The sequence below is a fragment of the Carcharhinus amblyrhynchos genome, chromosome 2, assembly GCF_965287045.1.
Source record: "Carcharhinus amblyrhynchos chromosome 2, sCarAmb.v2.hapA, whole genome shotgun sequence".
NCBI lineage: Eukaryota > Metazoa > Chordata > Chondrichthyes > Carcharhiniformes > Carcharhinidae > Carcharhinus > Carcharhinus amblyrhynchos.
In genome coordinates, this window is record NC_137325.1 from 96,578,164 (window position 1) to 96,598,338 (window position 20,175).

Below are 20,175 nucleotides of genomic sequence, written 5' to 3' on the forward strand. Positions count from 1 at the left end.
ATATGCAAATCCAGAGAGGAGTGTACAGAAGACAACAAATCAGGTTCAAAAGACATCTAATAATGGGAACATTGTAAAGAGCAGAACAATGTGGAATGTATCATTGTACAAAAGATACTGCAGTGTAACAGCACAAAGATAATTTAAGTGGCAGAATATGAAATATAAAACATAATGAACATAAAATGGGGAGAATATGGATGTAGCAGGCAACGCAGTGATTTTAGATCACATAGGAAAGAAAACCGTAGAAAAGTCCAAGAGAATAAGGCAGAAATCGTGAGAAAATTATGAACACAGCAATACCAAACAACGTAATACGTATATGTAGCTATATATCACTTCTCTAACTTTTAAGTCACTGGGGAGTACAGCAATTTCAGGTATTTAAAAGAGTACTTACATTGTTTGAATGCAGCACAGTGAAGAACTCGGGATTTGTGATGAATTTGACAGTTGGAGACTGCAATAACATGTTAACTTTTTGCGAACTCACTGGAGACAAGGAGCCTTCTCGTCTCAGTTCTGGTAAAAGGAGGAGGTAAGATATTATTCCTCAGGTACAACATCACTGAGAAATGTGTTCATTTTGAAGAGAAAAGGAATTTGCAGTAATAAAAAGGGACTACATTTTATTTGAAGGTTTTGGGTGTGTGCAAGCTCACTCCACTTTAAGTGTAGGTCATGGATGGGAAGGTTCTAGAGCAGCCAAACAGTTAAAGCATTCCTTAGGAGCAAAGACAACTTTCTCATAAAACAATGATGGAGAACTGAAGAAGACTTGGTGAGATTAGTTATTATTTTCTCTCAATTTGTACATAGCATTCTGGTTGCAGGAACTTCAAATTGGTCAATAACTTGCATTTGCAGGTTGAACATTCTGCCTGCTGAACACAGGAATTGTTCAAAAACTGGACATTTTCGGGACGGCGTGTTCGTCTTGTTCCTAAGTCAACCTGAACTGTTCTTGATCCCAGCCCAAACTGCCTGACCTCTGCCTATGCACTGTTAGTGTTGTTGTTGCACCCATATCATTTCCTTATTCATTGAGTTTGGCCTAGGACAACAATCTGATTTCTTGTCCATGAAAATCCAAACTCCAGCATGGTCTCGGTCCTTTGATTGCCGGATTTTGTATGTTCAAGTTTAGTTCGTGAAGTGAATTGCTCATTCATCTAAACAACGCTTGCCTGAGCTCAACCTTCCAATACATCAGTGACTTCATTACTGTAAGGAAGATGCAATTCCTAAAGGGAACCCCATAAGGATCAGAAGTGCAGTTTGCTGATGATTTCACATTGCTCAATTCTACTCTCAATTCCTCAGATAATCTCATAATGAAGTAGTCCATGTCTAAATGCAGCAAGGCCTGAACTGGACAACATCCAGGTTTGGGCTGAAAAAAGGCAAGTAACACTTCTAGGAAATGACCATCCCCAACACAGAGTCTTTCCAGCTCCACTGGTATTAATTAGTATTACCATCACCACATCCTGCAGCATCAATGACCTGAAGGTTACCAGAAACATTATGTGACCAGCCACATAAATATGGTGGCTACAGGCGTGGATCAGAGGTAGGATTCTGAGGCAAGTGACTCACTTTCTGACTCTTCAAAGCTTTGTCCACTATCTACAAGACACAAATCAAAGAGTCATGTCTCATGCCTGGTTGAATGCAATTTTAACAACGCACAAAAAAGCTGAACACCATCCAGGGCAAAGCAGCTCATTTGACTGGAATTCTACCCAACACCCTTTACCTCCAGCACACAGTGCCAGTGGGGTGTACCATTTACAAGGTGCACCACAGCAAGTCGCTGAGAGCTTCTCGACAGCACTTTTCACACCCTGTGACCTTTACCACCTAGAAGAACAAGGGCAGAAAGTTACACATCATCTTGTCTTGGAAATGTATCACCATTCCTTCATCATCACTGGTTCAAAATTCTGCAACTCTCTCTCTGACATCATTGTGGGAGATCCTACATATGGACTGTAGCATTTCAAAAAGGTAGAACAACACTTTTTCTTCCAGGCCAACTAAGGATGAGCTCTAAATACTGGCCTTGGCAGCAAAGTCCACATGCCCCGAATGAGTGAATAAAGAAACTACAATGGCGTCTTTCCAAGCAGGTTGCACATGCGCAAAAAAATCAAAAATATAAACATGCTGAAAATGATACACACTGTACCAGATAAAACCTTTCGTGGGTCAAGCACTTGCTACAACAAATGCCAACATAATTTGATGTTTGGAGACCTAAACCCTCTGTGAATATGCATCAACCCTCTAATATTTAACATTTCTGCAGATGAGTTCTCTGCTCTTTGTATCTAACACTTGTACCAATCAAGATTGAAACACATTAATCATCTGGACATATGTTACAGGATGTAAAATGGTTCTGAAGCATCTGTGGTGACTGTAGGATGCAAGTGATTGATTCCAACTGCTGCAGCTTCATGCCTGTCAGTATGTGCACTACCCCACACGAGGTACTAACAGAAACAAGCAGCTCACATTTCCCCTGCGATTTCTTTGATCTTTTAGTCCATCCAGGCCTACGGTTGTACTATTTTTCTTTCTGACCTATCACCGACTTTGGGTAATTAACGTGGTTTTATTGAATTCTTCACATGATCTTGGCTTATTTTTTATAGAACAAAGGTTTGGGACCAAAGTACTGTTAATCACGTCAAGCGATCAAATGAAAGATCATAACAGCCGCAAACAAAGGATCTTGTGAGAATCCAGCTGACATTCCCAGGACATTTTAACTGTAATAATCATGTCGGAGGGAAAGAATATCTGGATGTTATGCTTGGAGTAGCGCCAAGGGTTTCTAAAGCTAGCTTTGCTTTTACAAAATATATATTTGATAACTTTACAAACCTGTATTTGGTTGTGAGACCTCTGGAGTGACCTCATCTTCAGACCTGTCTGTCGCAATTGTCCGCTGGATATTCTGATACCTGTCATCAAATCAGAATGAGAATGAAATGCCCAATGTCTCACTGAATGATGTGTTATATCATGGAAAGAGACAAGGAATAATGTTGTTGCAGTAACTGCTCGGGACAAATTAAACTGTTGTCACGGCAACCTTTCCAATGTTGTAAATCACAGAGAACACTGGTGACCTGAAACAGTAACCATCACAGCAATATATCTCTCCAGTCACTGTGTAAGTGATTTCTCTTGCTCTTGACATGATGTGGGCAGGCTGGAGACATGCTCCCAGAACTCTGCTCTTACCACTTCTGACTGAATTATTAAGGGGTGCACTAGATCAGTGCAGATTTACTTTCTCTCTAATTCCCTTCTCTCTCGCTTCTAGAAAGTTCTTCACTTTCTCTTCCAAACTGGCTTTGGTTCATTCTGACAATTCATGTATGGAATCAGTTATTACCATTTTATCGCATGCTGTGTTAGAATGCTTTTAAATTGTACCTGAAGGTTTCAGACAGACAATATCCTTTTTACAACATAGAGTTACATGCATGCCAAACAGCAGCAATTCATGGACACTGCCAAGTGCTGCAATAACCAACAAAGTTCTGCAATCCTGATTGTTCACCAGTCAGGAATGTGGGTGGAAGAAAGAGAGGGGGGAAATTAAGCGACTGACAAGAGAATGAGACTGGCTAAATGACCCATCCTCAGTGATGGAGGAGCCTAGCGTATCAGTGCAAACGACAAGGCTGAAGCATCTGCAACCACATGTGTTGACTGGATCTCTCCATAACATTCAATTGCGTTACCACTGCAGAATACCCCGTGATCAAGATACTGGGGATTAGTATTGAACAGAAACTGAACTGGACTAGTCACATAAATACTGTAGCCACAAGAGTAGGCCTGAGACTGTGAATTCTGCCTCAAATAGCACATTTAGCCCTAAAGCCAGGCTACCATCTACACGACCCAAGAGTTTCCACTTGCCTGGATGAGTGTGATATCAGTAACATTTAAGAAGTTGGATACCATCCAGGACAAAGCAGCTGGTTTGAATGGCATCATTCACCATCCGGCACCTTAAACATTCACTCCCTCCATCACTGGGGCATAGTGGCAGAAGTGTGCACTACAAACAAGGTGCACTGCAGCGACTCACCAAGGCTTCTCCAGCATCACCTTTGAAATTCTTTGTGTCTACATCTTGAAGGACAAGGACATCAGATGCCTGAGAACTATATGACCTGCAAGGTCCCCTCCAAGTCACACACTATCCTGACTTGGAACCATAATATCATTCCTTCACAACTGCTAGGTCAAAATCCTGGAAATTTCTTCCTAATAGCACTGTGGGTGTGGCTACACCTATCAGATGAACTGTAGCATTTGAAGAAGGCAGCTCACAATCACCTTCTCAAGACCAATTAAGGATGGAGTCAAATGTTGGTCTTGCCAGTGACACTCAAGAAAAAGATAAACTCCCACACTTCAGATAGATGTCTGGATGGTAGTTTTAAAATATTGTGTGAGTGAGGACCTGAGTGTTTAGATACTCAACAACAACTGTGCATTAAACATACTAAAACATTCCAAGGTGCTAACAGCAGTATTTGCAAATAAAATTTGATACCAAATCGCATAACAAGATATTAGGGCAAGTGACCACAAGGTTGGTCAAAGAGTTAGAGGAGTATCTCAAAGGGGAAGAGAAGTCAAAAAGGTATAGGGAGCGATTTTCAGAGTTCACAGAATTACACATGAAACATGTTTAGGATGCTCATTCATACTGAGGATCACTTTTTACATTAAGCTTGACATCACACTGGAGAAATATTTCATATAGTGTCAGAGTCAAATAATCTGAGAAAAGCACTTCCTCCTTTCCGAGAATTCAGGCTGTAAACTAATTCAGAAGTTATACTTTAGCACGTAAAACCCAGATAACAAACTGTAACATAATGAACAGTAACCTTCCCAATGGGGGGAAATTCACCACATGTCTGAAGGGAATACTGCTTGTGGAGATAGAGGTACAAAGTGTAGAATTTATGCTCTGATTCTTCTCAATGTAACTCCCTGCTGGGGTTCATGAATTTACCCTATTGTGTCATTAATAATAGCTGGAATACAAATTTCATCCGTTGAACACTCAAGTGTTTGTAAAATATTTACCAGTGAAGGATAGAAATTGACCCATTACTGATCTGTTCAGCTCACTTTCAACAGTACGTTCTAGTTCCAATGTTTCAAAGGGTCAGCCTCTGGCTATGTTGCAAAAAGGCAGCTTCTGGTACAACAGTATGCATGTGTGATTCATGTTTCAAACTACAAAACATTAAGTCAAAAGTCGAAAGACTGGATTGCGTCTATTTTGTAGAGTGGGATGAGATGATAGAGGCAATGTTAGGAACTGGAAGAAAGTCATCTCCTATTTACTCTAAACAAAATGAGTGAGAGTGTATTTATGTATGTACTCCCTCTTTTAGTCCAAGTATTTTTTTTTGTCTTCACTGATTTCACACTTACACAGTTGAAATTCCGGTCATCTCTACCATGGAGTCTTTTGATCATCAGTCCCTGAGGCTGGATTTAAGCTGGAATCTTCAGAAGGGAAAGGCAGTGAGAACTGACAATCCCTAAAGCACAGGATTTTCAAGAATTGAGTCCAAGTCGTTTCCACCCACTTTCAGGGGGGTAAATAATATTTTGCTCCTCATTTTCTTTCATCTCCAGAGACTCAAGCTTAGATCAACCACAGGACCTTGCAATGAAGGCCACGTGTCACTTTGCAAAGAGAATGAGCTTCAGCCTTTTCTCCTGAAACAAAGCCCTTTCTTTCTCAAACAGCTTTAATGCTTAAAGAGCTGGTAAATATTTAAACCATTTCCAAGCTGTTGAGCCGCATTCATATCCTTTAGTTTTTCACTTTAAGTTTTAAACAATGCATGCTCATAATAAAGAGAAATTGAGAACTTCTAAAGTATGATGGAGCTGAAATAAGATAAAAAAAGGTTGAATCCATTTGGGTGGAAATTAGGAATAGTAAGGAGAAAAAGTCACTGATAGGTGTAGTCTATAGGCCACCAAATAATGACATTATGGTGGGGCGAGAAATGAAGAAATAACTGATACATGTAAGAATGGTACAGCAATTATCATGAGGGATTTTAATCTACATATCAATTGGTCAAACCAGGTTGGTCAAGGCAGCCTTGAGGAGGAATTCATAGAATGTAGCCGCGATAATTTTCTTGAACAGTATGTAATGGAATCTATGAGGGAGTAAGCTATCCTAGATCAGGTCCTGTGTAATTAGCCAGGAATAATTAATGATCTTACAGTTAGGAATCCCCTTGGAAGAAGTGATCTCAGTATGGTTGAATTTAAAATACAGATGGAGTGTGAGAAGGTAAAATCCAATACCAGTGTCTTGTGCTTTAACAAAGGAGACTACAAACGGATGAGAGAGGCGTTGACTAAGGTAGGCTGGGAGCAAAAACTTTATGGTGAGACAATTGAGGAACAGTGGATGACTTTCAAAGTGATCTTCCATGGTGCTTGGCAAAAATATATACCAGTGATAAGGAACAGCTGTAGAAAAAGAGTTAATCAGCCATGGATATCTAAGAGAATAAAGGAGGATAGCAAATTGAAAGAAAATGCATACAAAGTGACAAAGATTAGTGGGAAATTAGAGGATTGGGAAATCTTTAAAGGTCAATAGAAAGCCATGAAAAAAGTTATAAAGAAAAGTAAGACAGACTATGAGAGTAAACTAACAGAATATAAAAACAGATAGCAAAAGCTTCTACAAATATAAAAAATGAAAAAGAGTGGCTAAAGTAAACATTGGTCCTTTAGAGGATGAGAAGGGCGATGTAATAACTGGAAATGAGAAAATGGCTGAGGCATTGAACAGGTATTTTGAGTCAAACTTCACAATGGAAGACACAAATGACATGCTAAAAATTGATGACAGGAAGGCTATGGCAGGTGAGATAGAAACTAACATAATCACGAAAGAGGTAGTGCTGAGCAAGCTAATAGGGCTAAAGGTAGACAAGTCTCCTGGTCCTGATGGAATGCAAAAGAAATGGCAGGGGAAATAGCAAATGCACCAAATTTAGCAAAATTCGCTAGACTCTGGGGTGGTTCCCGCAGATTGGAAAATAGCAAATGTGATGCCACTATTTAAAAAGGAGGTAGAAAAAGACAGGTAACTATACGCCAGTTAGCTTAACTTCGGTGGTAGGGAAAATGCTTGAATCTATCATCAAGGAAGAAATAATGAGACAACTGGATATAAATTGTCCCATTGGTAAGATGCAGCATGGGTTCATGAAGGGCAGGTCATGTTTGACTAATTTGGTGGAATTCTTTGAGAACATACGAACAGACAATGGGGAACCTGTGGATGTGGCGTATCTGGATTTCCAGAAGGCATTTGACAAGATGCTGCACCAAAGACTGCCGCATAAAATAAAGATGCATCGTGTTACAAGTAATGTATTAGCATGGATAGAGGATTGGTTAACTAACATAAAGCAAAGAGTGAGAGTAAATGGATGCTCTTCTGGTTGGCGATCAGTGACTCGTGGTGTGCCTCAGGGATCAGTGTTAGAACTGCAAATATTTACAGTTTACATAGATGATTTGGAGTTGGGGATCAAGTGTAGTGTGTCAAAATTCACACTACACTTGAATTTAGTATGAAAATCTAAGTAGATAACATTAAGATGAGTGGCAAAGCAAAGTGTGCAGAGGATGCTGAAAGTCTGCAAAGGGATATAGATAGTCTAACTGAGTGGGCAAGGATCTAGCAGATGGAGTACAATGCTGGTAAATTTGAGGTCATCCATTTTGGTAGGAATGACAGCAGAACAGACTATTATTTAAATGGTAAAAAATTGCAGCATGCTGCTATGCAGAGGGTATCTTTGTGGGTATCTGGGTATCTTTGTGCAAGAATCACAAGGAGTTAGTTTGCAGATACAGCAGGTAATTAACAAGGCAAATGGAATTTTGTCCTTCATTGCTAGAGGGATGGAGTTTAAAAACAGCGAGGTTATGTTGCAGCTGTATAAGGTGCTGGTGAGGCCACATCTGGAATACTGTGTACAATTTTGGTTTCCTTAGTTAAGAAAGGAGGGGTGCAGAGAAGATTCATTAAGTTGATTCTGGAGTTGACAGGGTTAGCTGACGAGGAGAGATTGAGTAGACTGGGGCTATACCCATTGGAATTCAGAAGAATGAGGGGAGATCTTATAGAACCATATAAGATTATGATGGGAGTAGGTAAGATAGAAGCCGGGAAGTTGCTTTCACTGGTGGGTGAAACTAGAACTAGGGGGCATGGCCTCAAAATAAGGGGGAGCAGGTTTAGGACTGAGGTGAGGAGGAACTTCTTCACACAGGGTTGTGAATCTGTGGAATTCCCTGCCCAGTGAAGCAGTTGAGGCTACCTCATTGAATATTTTTAAGGCAAGGGTAGATAAATTTTTGAAGAGTAAAGGAGTTGAGGGTTATGGTGAACGGGCAGGTAATGGAGCTGAATTCACAAAAAAATCAGCCATGAACTTATTGAATGGCGGAGCAGGCTTGAGCGGCCAGATGGTCTACTCCTGCTAGGAGTTCTTATGTTCTTATTTAAGATGCACAGTTGGTGTTCATTCATGCTCTATGGTATTAGCATGTGTTATTACTAATGGGAAGTTAGCCCCCTAATAATCATCCCTTAGTAATTACATTAAATCAACACTCCTGATGATATTGACCAAGATTTGATCACGTAAAGTCTTTTTAGGGGCTTTTGCACTTTTGCAGTGATTAAAGCGCCATTGTAGCACATTGCCTCTGCAGAGGATATGGGAACTCTGTGAATGAAACAAGCTACAGTGTATCCGCTTAACCAAACAGATTAGGGAATCCCTACTGAGTCACATAAGGACTAAACCAATGGATGGAAGTTAGGAAAGTCAATTCAATGCCAAAACATGTATACCAAGTGAAACATTATTGTTAGCATCTCTTCACATCCAGACTGCTTTTTTATACCCTTTTGGGAATAGTGGGTGGAAGTGGTGGAAGGATTTCTGAGCTGAATATTAGCCCAATGAACCGCGTTGAACTCTCCTTTTGTGGCCAGTAAACCTGGAGCTTCTGGTCCAGTGGTAGAGACACTACCACTGCAGCATAAGACCTCCCACCAAGTAAAATGAAGAGAGGAAAGAAAGATGGAATTAAGAGAGGAATTAAAGACAGATAAACATTTTAAAAAGTTACAACAAATTAAAATCTGAAATAATGAGACTCCACACAGGGCCAGAGATGCTGTTTGAAAGGAAATAAAACTGATCACACCATTAAAATATTACATATGTTGAAATGGACAAGCTCTGTCCTTTCTGGCAAGTTTAGTTTGTATCTGTCACACAAATATGTTAAGTTCTTGCCGTTCCATATGTTTAATCTCCGAGTCCTTCAATGCGAGACTGAAACAGCAAAGGCTCTAGAAGAACAGGGCAGTTCAAACAACTTCCTGATTTTTGCGGTTAACTATTTGTTTGATCCCTGGAAGTTACCCAATTTACACTTTAATAATTTTACTGCAAAATCTGAGCCATTATCAGTACTTAATGTTTAGTCTAATATTTTGAAGAAAACAAATATAGTAATAAATCTCGACAGTTCCTTGCCTGAGTGGAATCAAAAAATTGATTTATTTTTGCATTCTATATCGAAATGACTACTTGGCCTGTCATTTCTGACATTCTCATAATTTATCCAACTGATTTCTCCCTTGGATTGGAAACAAACGAGGATGATTCCATTTTCTCTAATTAAAACTGATAGATAGAAAATTTTGGATGATGTGCCATAACTTCCTGTGATGCAGTTCATTAGAGTGTCACTCCCCAGCTTGAGCACAAGGGCAGGCATATTTTACATCTATTTTACATATCTACATATGCATTAGTAACCTATCATTAGCAACCCTGCTAGAAAACTCAGTTCAGACTCTAAGGCCGCAATTTACCAGCTCGTCCCCCTCCATTGATGGGCAGAACGAGTGGGTAAAATCACGCGAGAGCTGAGACATCATGATCACACCCAATTTCTCACGGTCTTATCGGCACAGGATATCCAACGCTATCAGCCTCTCCTCAATTTCTACGAAAGGCTGAATGATTTATTTAAAAATATTTAAATAGAAATTTACATGGATTTAATGAGTCCAGGATGTAATTGCCTGGGCTCACTTGCCTTTATGGCCTCTCTGGGAGAGGTTCTTACCTGCAATGAAAACACCTGGTCACCATGAATGGGGAGCACTCAGAATGGACTCGCCAGCAGAACCAGAAGCTATTGAGGCCCCCGGGGACAATGTGGACAAGGATGGGTGTGCCCCTTGGGTAGTGCTAGCTTGGTGGTCTAGCATAGCCCACCAGGCATCCTGGCATTGCCAGGATGTCAGGGGGCAGGGCCTAACTGTTTGGAGCCTAACTGTTAGCATAGGATGGGGCCTGACAGAAGTGAGGCAGGCTGGAGTGGCCCAATCGAGTGACGAGGGTAGCCCCACTGCCACTCTGCAGGTGATTGGTGGGGGGGCTACTGCCACCGTAGATGATTGATGCGGGAGGGACGCCCACTGCCACTTACAGGTGATCAGTGGGGGGGTTAGGGAGGAGGTTGGGATTGGTCTGAATGGTGGGGGGGTGATGTGGGGGTGATATTTCTAGATGGTGTGGGTCTCGCAATTGGCTGCGGGCACCCTCGATAGTTGGGGGGGGGGAGGAGAGTTAGCTGAGTCGAGGCTCGCTGCAACAACAGAGGCCTGAAAGATCTCTCTCTCAGACCTGTCAGGCCTCTGCCGGTGCAATTGCGTATGTGCAGCCATAGAGATCGGCACATGCGCAACAGCTCCCTCTACTGTTGCAGCAGGCTGACTGGCAGTTCAAACATTGCTGCCTTCCCCTATAGGCAAGGAACGGTTTAGGCCATTGTCTCGTGCACTAAGTGAAAAAAATTGAAGATCTGAACTCGCCCAAAAAACGAGTGAGAAATTCTCTCGCTTTTCCCCCCATCCTTGAATGCTTTTGTTAAGATCGCCCCTAAGGGTGGGATATTATGGCCACAGTCACCCCTGGATTGGAAAATTGTTGCTGAGATCAATGGATGTTTGCGTGGTCGATGTCCCACCCACTGTGATTCCTGTGGCAGGTGAAATGGGAAAATTCTGCCCTAAGGCCAAGATTTTTTGTCCCTGTGTTGGGTTTGCCAAATCAGGAGATTTCCAAGCACAATAAACCAGACCTTTAAAAATGACTGTCTGCAGGTGGGAAGTTCTGTTGGGAAAGGAGGTGTTCTGAAATAGAAGTCCAGGAGGGCAATGTGGGAACAAATGTCAAAGCTACCGGGTGTGGAGTTGCACTGTGCACAATGCTTGCCTCTGTTATCCAGCACTCTATTTAGGTAAATAAAAAATAATAATGAATCAAAAATCATCCCTATAGCCATTCCTTCACTGCTGCTGTGTTAAACTCCTGAAACTCCCTCCTTAACAGCACTGTGGGTGTACCTACACCTCAGGGACTGCAGTGGTCAAGAAGGCAGCTGACCACCGCCTTCTCAAGGGCAACTAGAGATCGGCAGTGAATGCTGACCTAGCCAGCGATGCGCACATCCTACAAATGAATAACAAAAATAATCCTCCAATGCCTCTTGATCATCAAGCTGTATGGGCCTGCTGTTATCTGGTTCCATTCTTATTCATCCTGTCATCTTCAAAGTATCAGCTATAAAGAATTCTCTTCCTGCTCTTCCACTTTTATCTCTGGTCCCCCAAGGATCTATTCTTGTTTTCCTCTCCTATTTCCCAGCCACATGCTGGGTCTCGGTAACACCATCTGAAAACAACAGTGTCAGACTACACATATACTTTGATGAAACCGTACTCTACCTCACTGCCACCTCTTTTGACTCCTTCACTATCTCTTCTGTGACATCCAGTTCAAGAGGAGCAGAAATTTCCTTCAATTAAATATTAGGATGTGTCTTTGACTCTGCCACAAATTCCATTCCCTAGTTATTGACTCCATCCCACTCACTGAGACTTAAACAGACTGTTCACAACCTCAGCATTATATTTGAGAGATGGACTTCAGCCCACATATCTGTATCATCATTAAAACTGCCTGTTTACATCTTTGGAATATTATCTTGTTACCTCAAGACATGATTATTCCCACACAATCTTGGACCACCCTTCTACCATTCACAGACTTGAGGTTTAAAATGCTGCTACCAATACTCTTACTTCACCAAGTCTCCTTCACCCTTCACAGTGGCACAGTGGTTAGCACTGCTGCCTCACAGCACCAGGACCAAGGTTCAACTCCCAGCATGGGTCACTGTCTGTGTGGAGTTTGCACATTCTGTCTGTGTCTATGTGGGTTTCCTCTGAATGCTCCGGTTTCCTCCCACAGTCCAAAAATGTGTGGGTTTGGTGTATCAGCCATGCTAAATTCTCCCTCAGTGTACCCGAACAGGTGCCAGAGTGTGGTGGCTAGGGGATTTTCACAGTAACTTCATTGCAGTGTTAATGTAAGCTTGCTTGTGACGCTAATAAATAAGCTTTAAAATTAATAGTTGTTACTGCATACTAAGAAGTCTGATTTGAATGTGAAGGAATAGAGCAAGCATAGTTCTGCTGGATTAAGTGGTCTGTTTCTGGATTGTAACTACTGAGCAATAACTTAACACCACTGTTCCAACTTCAGGTGCAGCAAGGGAATGACAAAAGTAAAGCTTCTAATTCTGCCCCAAGGTGCCTTTCCAACCATTTCACTTACTGATGACAATGCAGAACAGATTAGCTAAACTAAAATGTGCTTACTGAAAAACAATGGCTTCAATTAATACCTCAATTTTAAAATTCTCATCATTAATTTTCAAATCCCTCCATCATTTCATATCCTCTCTATTTCTATAATCTCCACCAGTGAGAAGCACTCTGAGATATCCACACTCCTCCAACACTGGACTCTTCAGATTCCCTGATTTTAATCATTCCATGATGTGGAGATGGCAGTGTTGGACTGGGGTAAACACAGTAAGAAGTCTAATAACACCAGGTTAAAGTCCAACAGGTTTATTTGGTAGCAAAAGCCACTAGCTTTCGGAGCGCTTGCCACTCCTTCATCAGGTGGGCGGGAGTTCTGTTCACAAACAGGGCATATAAAGACACAAACTCAATTTACAAAATTATTTGGTTGGAATGCGAGTCTTTACAGGTAGTCAAGTCTCAAAGATACAGACAATGAGAGTGAAGAGAGCATTAAGCACAAGTTAAAGAGATGTGTATTGTCTCCAGACAGGATAGTTAGTGAGATTCTGCAAGCCCAGGCAAGTCGTGGAGTTTACAGATAGTGTGACATGAAACAAAATCCCGGTTAAGGCTGTCCTCATGTGTGCGGAACTCGGCTAAGATCTCTGCTCAGCAACTCTACGCTGTCGTGTGTTGTGAAGGCCACCTTGAATAACACTTATCTGAAAATCAGAGGCCGAATGCCTGTGACCGCTGAACTGTTCCCCAATAGGAAGAGAACACTCTTGCCTGCTGATTGTCGAGGTGTTCATTCATCTGCTGTCTTAGTGTCTGCATGGTCTCCCCAATATACCATGCCTTGGGATGTCCCTGTGTTTAATCACTCTACCATTGGCAGCCATGCCCTCAGCTGTTAAGCTCTAGATTCTCTCTTTAAACCTCTTTACCTCTCTTCTGTTATTCCTCCTTTAAGACACACCTTAAAACTATGTCATTGCCCTCTACTGTTCTGAAGAAGTCATACAGACTCAAAATTTTAACTCTCTTTCTCTCCACAGTTGCCGACAGATCTGCTGAGTTTTTCTAGTATTTTCTTATGTCATTAACTAAGCATTTGCTTATCTGACCTACTATCTCCTAATTTGGCACAGTGTTAATTTTTTAAATAGATAACTCTCCTGCCCTGGGACATTTTACTATGTTAAAAGCAGAATATAAACACATGTTGTAAAAAAAAATCATACCTGTGCCCAATAACGATTAGTTTGAGTTTGTTGAACTGATGAATTAATTATGTGGGCACAATTTTATGAGAAAAATTCTAAGTGTCCAGCTAGTGTGAAAATGGGAGAGTTGCAGATCCACTATTTTGGTGAATTTTTATGCCCAACTTTGTATACACAGGGCATGAAAAAATGGGCTAGACTGTTTCTAGCTACTACAAGCAATTCCAACAGCAGAGGGCACTACTGCTTATGTTCAGACCTGTGTGTCTGCACATGTGCAATTCCAATAGCAGAGGCGAGACAGAGAGAGAGATATAGGGAGAGAGTGAGAACCTCTGCTGTTGGAGCCAGCCTCAACATAGCCACTCCCACAACTGCGAGGCCCACAATGCCCAGAAATGTATCTCCCGCCGTCCCCTGCCACCCAGACTGATCACGTCATCCTCTCCCTCCCCTCCCACCAACCTGCCTGCAGAGCAGCAGTCAGCCACCCCTTCATCAATCACAACTGCAGAGCGCTCAGTGGGGCCTACCCTCGAACCAGTCTGATGCAGAGTGTGCAGCAGCACCCTCCCTCCCCTGGCCTGACTACGCCCCTGCCTCTCCAGACCCCACTCCCTTCAGGCCCCACTCCCATTCTCTTCAGGCCTTGCCCATACCACTCCTTCAGACCACACCCCACCCTCCCCCCGTACCTCCATAGGCTCTGCCATCATTGGCCTTGCCCCATAGGCTCTGCCCCAGCACTGCCCATTGGGCAGTGCCAAGATGCCTGATAGGGATTGCCAAGGTGCCAGGCTGGCACTGCACAAGCACCACCCCTCCTTGTCCTAGGCCTCCCCGGGGGACCTCAATGGCCTCCGATTCTATCGGTGACGCCAACATGACTATTCCCTGTTCATGGACAGCAGGTGTCTTCCTCAGTGGAGAGAAGCTCTCCCAGCGAGGCCATAAAGGCAAGTGGACAAATCTATTGAAATCTTCATTTACGTATGTTTAGTGAATTTGGACAATTGAGTGCCGATCTCACTAAACACATGGAGATTTAAATAAATTTGAATGAATTATTCAGCCTTTTGCCAAACATGAACAAGAGGCTGACCTATCCGGTAAGATCGTGAGAGTTGAGAAATCAGGGGGTGATCCTGATCTCTTGGCTCTTGTGCGATTTTACTGGCTCACTCCATCCATCGATGGGTGGGGTGAACCGGTAAAATTCTGCGATGTAGGTTTTGATTATTGCTGATATAAACACAAGGTATTTTGACAAAGTTCATTTATAAGATATTAATTCATACTTTACTGGAAACATGAGTTAACTGAAAATGTTCGTGACAACTGTTCTATTTGTTAATTTAGATAATTTGGTATTTTAACTATGACCAGCACAGTTACTGATAAACAAAATTATTCACAATTGCATTTTGATACACCAACTTCTTTGAAGTATTAGTAATTTGAATTTCATGGAAAAATAAGAATGATTTTGAATTAGTTCAGGATCACTTAACCCTCAACAAGCCATCTGGGTATGTTCCAAGAGACAGGACATGTAAGTTTTTTTGTGCATTTATACAGTCTGGAAATTATGTATTAATCTCCTGAGGAATTCTGAGACAGAAAGTACAAAAAGCAGGCTGGATCAGTTACAATGCACAGAGACTAAGATAATCATTAATAGTCTTTACATTCTGAAGATAATTCAAAGCAGAAACCATGGGGTGCAGAAACATATTCAATCATCTGGGTTAATGGGAGTTTCCACAATGGAGATTAAAGAACTTTGAGGTGGAATTCCACTGAGAAGGCAGAAATTCCACAAATTCTACGTTTTGGAGCTCAATGGAGGAAGTGGGGAGTGGAAAATATGAGAAGCTAAGTGCTTTGTGGCAAATTAGACTAAAGTTTCAGCAAAATCTCCTAGCTCCGAGAAAGACCAAGCAGATAAAAATAGTTATATTTTTAACTGTGAGAAGGGTGACCAGAGCTTTTTGTGCTAACACTTTAATTTGGGGCTACTAGTAAAGTTGCACTTTTGACAATATTAATTAATTATATAATCTTAACTCTGGCTAATATTCTGTGATTCAAATGATTTCTCTCTCAGCAAAGACCTCAATCCTGGGGACCCCACCATAGAGTAGTTGCTTATAGTTGCAACTGCAATTTTAGTATCAGTTCGATTGCAATGGAAATAATGAAGTGGAAACTGAAATAAAAACTGAAACTTCTGGAAAAAACTCGGCTGCTTTAGCAGCATCTGTGAAGAGAGGAACAGAGTGAACATTACAAGTCCGTATCAGACCCCATTTCTCTCTCCACAGATGCTGCTAGATTGGCTGAGATTTTCCAGCATTTTCTGTTTTTATTTCAGATTTCTAGCATCCACATACAGTATTTTGCTTTTATATTACTGAACTGGAAACTGTCTTTTCATGCAGCTTGCACTGGTCTGCATTCCCACATCTTGATCAGGAGGAATGCTTTCAGGAACCCCTGATTAGCAACAAGGTCAATCCTCTTAAATTGGTTTACTTGTTACAAAATAAATGGGGCCTAAAGGTAAAAAGCCCAGAAATTATTGATGATGATATCAGGGGAAAAGAATTAATGATGCATATGTAACTACTTTGCTATTTTAATGGAGGAATTAATCTATTTGGAATATATGGATTTCCATCTGTATTAAATAGCAGGCAAAGAAATAACATATGAATGGATGAAGCATTTATCATCCAGTGTTGCCAGCAATATTTCTGAGACTTAATCAATGTCTACTGCTTATCAAATTCTATCGAAGTGAACTAAAGACTAATAGTGTAGTCATGCCTGAAATTACTTTTTCACATTTAACAATGACTAACAAACATTCATGTATAAAACTAATAATCTATGACTTCATCTGAGGTTAACATTTCAGAAGTTTAAACAGATCATACCCACACCTAAATTTCACCAGTATAGCAGTTTAGCCAGAGAAGGTGGTCCCAGCAATAGTTTTAGATCTGTGCATTCAAATTAGCCATCACTGTTCTTTGTTGCTCTACCTCCCCAGCACAGTGATACTCACCATACATCATGACATATGAATCTACGCAGCACATAAAATGACCCAATTTTTCCAGCCCAGAAATTATGATTTTTACATATTCCTGGCAAATAAGTCCGAACCCTTTTCAACAATGTCACACTATATTCACATCAGTAATCAGCCTCACTTTTCCACCCCATAAATGCATGTTTAACTGGCACATTATAATTGGGTGCAGGGTCTCAAGTGGGTGATACAGGCTGTGTTGTGAAGATATGCAGGAGTTTAAGACATGCCAGTCTTTGCATCAGATTCTGATAACATTTCAAAATGGTGACCACCCACACTGATGGTTCACATTTATACTCAGCATAAAGTTGAACAATGCTCTTGAAAGGATTTTTCCAGACTTCAAAGGTTGATTTATATAGCAGTATCGAAGGTCAATGGTAAGTTTCCCTTACAACTCCCAACTTCAATTCAAGCTCACACTGCTACCCCAACATCAGGGTAGATACAGAGAGATGAGACTTAGTGTAATTTTGTTCTGCTGACAGAAAGCTACACCAGCCCAGAGAAAGGCAAGCGTACACCATGCAAGATCTTCTGACTATTTACATTCATGGAATTAAAGAAACGGAGAGTCATTGCTATTTCCTGCCCATTAGTCAATTCTCTATCCATGCCAATACACTACTTCCAACACCACGGGCTCTTATCTTCTGACTTAACCTTTGTGAGGGACCTTGTCAAATATCTTCTGGAATCCAAATACAACACATCTACTGGTTCTATCCACTCTGGTTGAGACTTCCTTGGAAAAACTCTAATGAGTTAGTCAGACACGATTGCCCTTTCATGAAGGCATGCTGACTCTGATTGATTAAATCATGATTTTCTAAATGTGCTGCTATTACTTCCTTTGTAGTTAATGCCAATTACAATTTTTCCAACAATAGATGTTAGGCTAATCAGCCTATAGTTACTCGCTTTTTTCCTTCCTCCCTTTTTGAATAGGGGTGTCGCATTGGCAGTTCAGCATTGCACCCTTTAATGTTGCAGATATGATAGGGCAGGTATGCACACTTAATGTCAGGACCACCACATTAGCATCGTCTTGCACCGGGGTCTATGTAACATCATATGACCGGAATAGCTTCATAAGAACATAAGAAATAGGAGCAGGAGCAGGCCATTTAGCCCTTCGAGCCTGCCCCGCCATTCAATAAGATCATGGCTGATCTGAAGTGGATCAGTTCCACTTTCCTGCTTTCTCCCCATACTCTTAATTCCCTTGTCTATCAGAAATCTATCTACCCGTGACTTAAACATATTCAACGAGGTAGCCTCCACCACTTCAATGGGCAGAGAATTCCAGAGATTTAATTTGGGAAGTAACTGCAAACAGAGGCATTTGATTGCACTCAAGACAACAGCAACTTTTTCTTAAAGCTCTGCAGTACAGCTTTGTGTGAAGAATATCCCTGCCAATGGTATTCACTGTTCAGCACATTTCATGTCTTTCCTGAGGCCCACTTGCCCATCCCCTCCCAGGTCACAGCCAGGATTCGAGAGAGGGAAGCACCGAGTGAGAGGGCGAGTTGGGGAGAGGAGGGAGGGTCAGGGAGAGAAGCTGTGAGTGGAGGGTCAGTGGGTGGAGAAGCAGCAAGCAGGAGATAAGTAGAAAGAGTCAGCATATTTCTTATACATTTTAACATTTATTTTAGTTTAGAAGCTATTTAATTTCTGAATACAGGAATTTAGGAATGTACAGTGTTTCAACCTATAGGGTATAATGTTTTAATTGAAAGGTCCCCCAGTACCTAACTACAGTTTTTACATTAGTTGTAATTGTAAAACGTGATTCATTTAACATTGTTTCATTTAAAGTTGCACTTTATAGAGAAAGATCAACTTAATGCAAGGTAAGTGCGATCTAAAGTCTGACAGCAGCAAGGAAGAAGCTGTTCTTGAGTCAGTTGGTATGTGACCTCGGGCTTCTGTATCATTTTCCCGCAGGAAGAAGGTGGAAGAGAGAATGTCCGGGGTGCATGGGATCCTTAATTATGTTGGCTGCTTTCCCGAGGCAGCGGGAAGTGTAGACAGAGTCAATGGATGGGAGGCTGGTTTGCGTGATGGACTGGGCTACATTCATGACCTTTTGTAGTTCCTTGCGGTCTTGGGCAGAGTAGGAGCCATACCAAGCTGTGATACCAGAAAGAATGTTGTCTATGGTGCAACTGTAAAAGTTGGTGAGAATCGTGACTGACATGCCAGGTTTCCTTAGTCTTCTGAGGAAGTAGAGGCATTGGTGGGCTTTCTTAATATAGTGTTGGCATGGGGGGACCAGGACAGGTTGTTGGTGACCTGTACATCTAAAAACCTGAAGCTCTCGGCCCTTTCTACTTCATTTCCATTGATGTAGACAGTGGCATGTTCTCCTCTACGCTTCCTAAAGTCAATGACAATCTCCTTCGTTTTGTTGACATTGAGGGAGAGATTATTGTTGCCACATCAGTTCACTAGATTCTCTATCTCATTCCTGTAGTTTGCCTCGTCATTGTTCGAGATACAACCCACTACAGTGGTGTCATCAGCAAACTTGAAAATCGAACTGGAGGGGAATTTGGCCACACAGTCATAGGTGTATAAAGAGTATAGTAGGGAGCTGAGAATACAGCCTTGTGGGGCACCAGTGGTCTGTGAGTTAGGAAGTTGATTGTGAGTATTCTTGGGTGTCTCCAGCCCCCAGCCAATTTGATTCACTCCATGTGGTATTGAGGATTGACTGATTGTACTGGATACTGCAAAGGCTATTGATCTGACAACATTCTCACTTTCATGCTGAAGACTTGCCGAAGAACTCCACCTCTAGTTAAGCTGCTCCAGTACATCTACAACATTCACATTTACCCAACAAAGTGGGAAATTGCCCAGGGTTTCTTTTTGTCCACAAAAAGCAGGACAAATTCAACTCAGCCAACTACTATCAGTCTACTCTCAGTCAGAGGCAAAGTTATGGAAATGTTAACAAGCAGCACTTACACAGCAACAACCTGCTCACTGATGCTCAGTGTGGATTCTGCTAGAGCAACTCAGTTCCTGACTTCATTCTAGCCTTGAACCAAACATGG

At 41.6% G+C, this 20,175-nt stretch overlaps 1 protein-coding gene across 3 annotated transcripts in view; it reads right to left on the reverse strand.

Moving 5' to 3' along the window:
* Positions 1-20,175, reverse strand: part of LOC145356680 (E3 ubiquitin-protein ligase HECW1-like) — a 434,978-nt gene that overhangs the window by 112,732 nt on the left and 302,071 nt on the right. For all 3 annotated transcript variants that reach the window (XM_080209562.1, XM_080209572.1, XM_080209579.1), the window contains 2 exons: positions 2,896-2,975; positions 404-525 (listed from right to left, as the gene is read on the reverse strand). In XM_080209562.1, the coding sequence (XP_080065688.1) occupies positions 404-525; positions 2,896-2,975 (202 nt within the window). The remainder of the gene's footprint in view (positions 1-403; positions 526-2,895; positions 2,976-20,175) is intronic.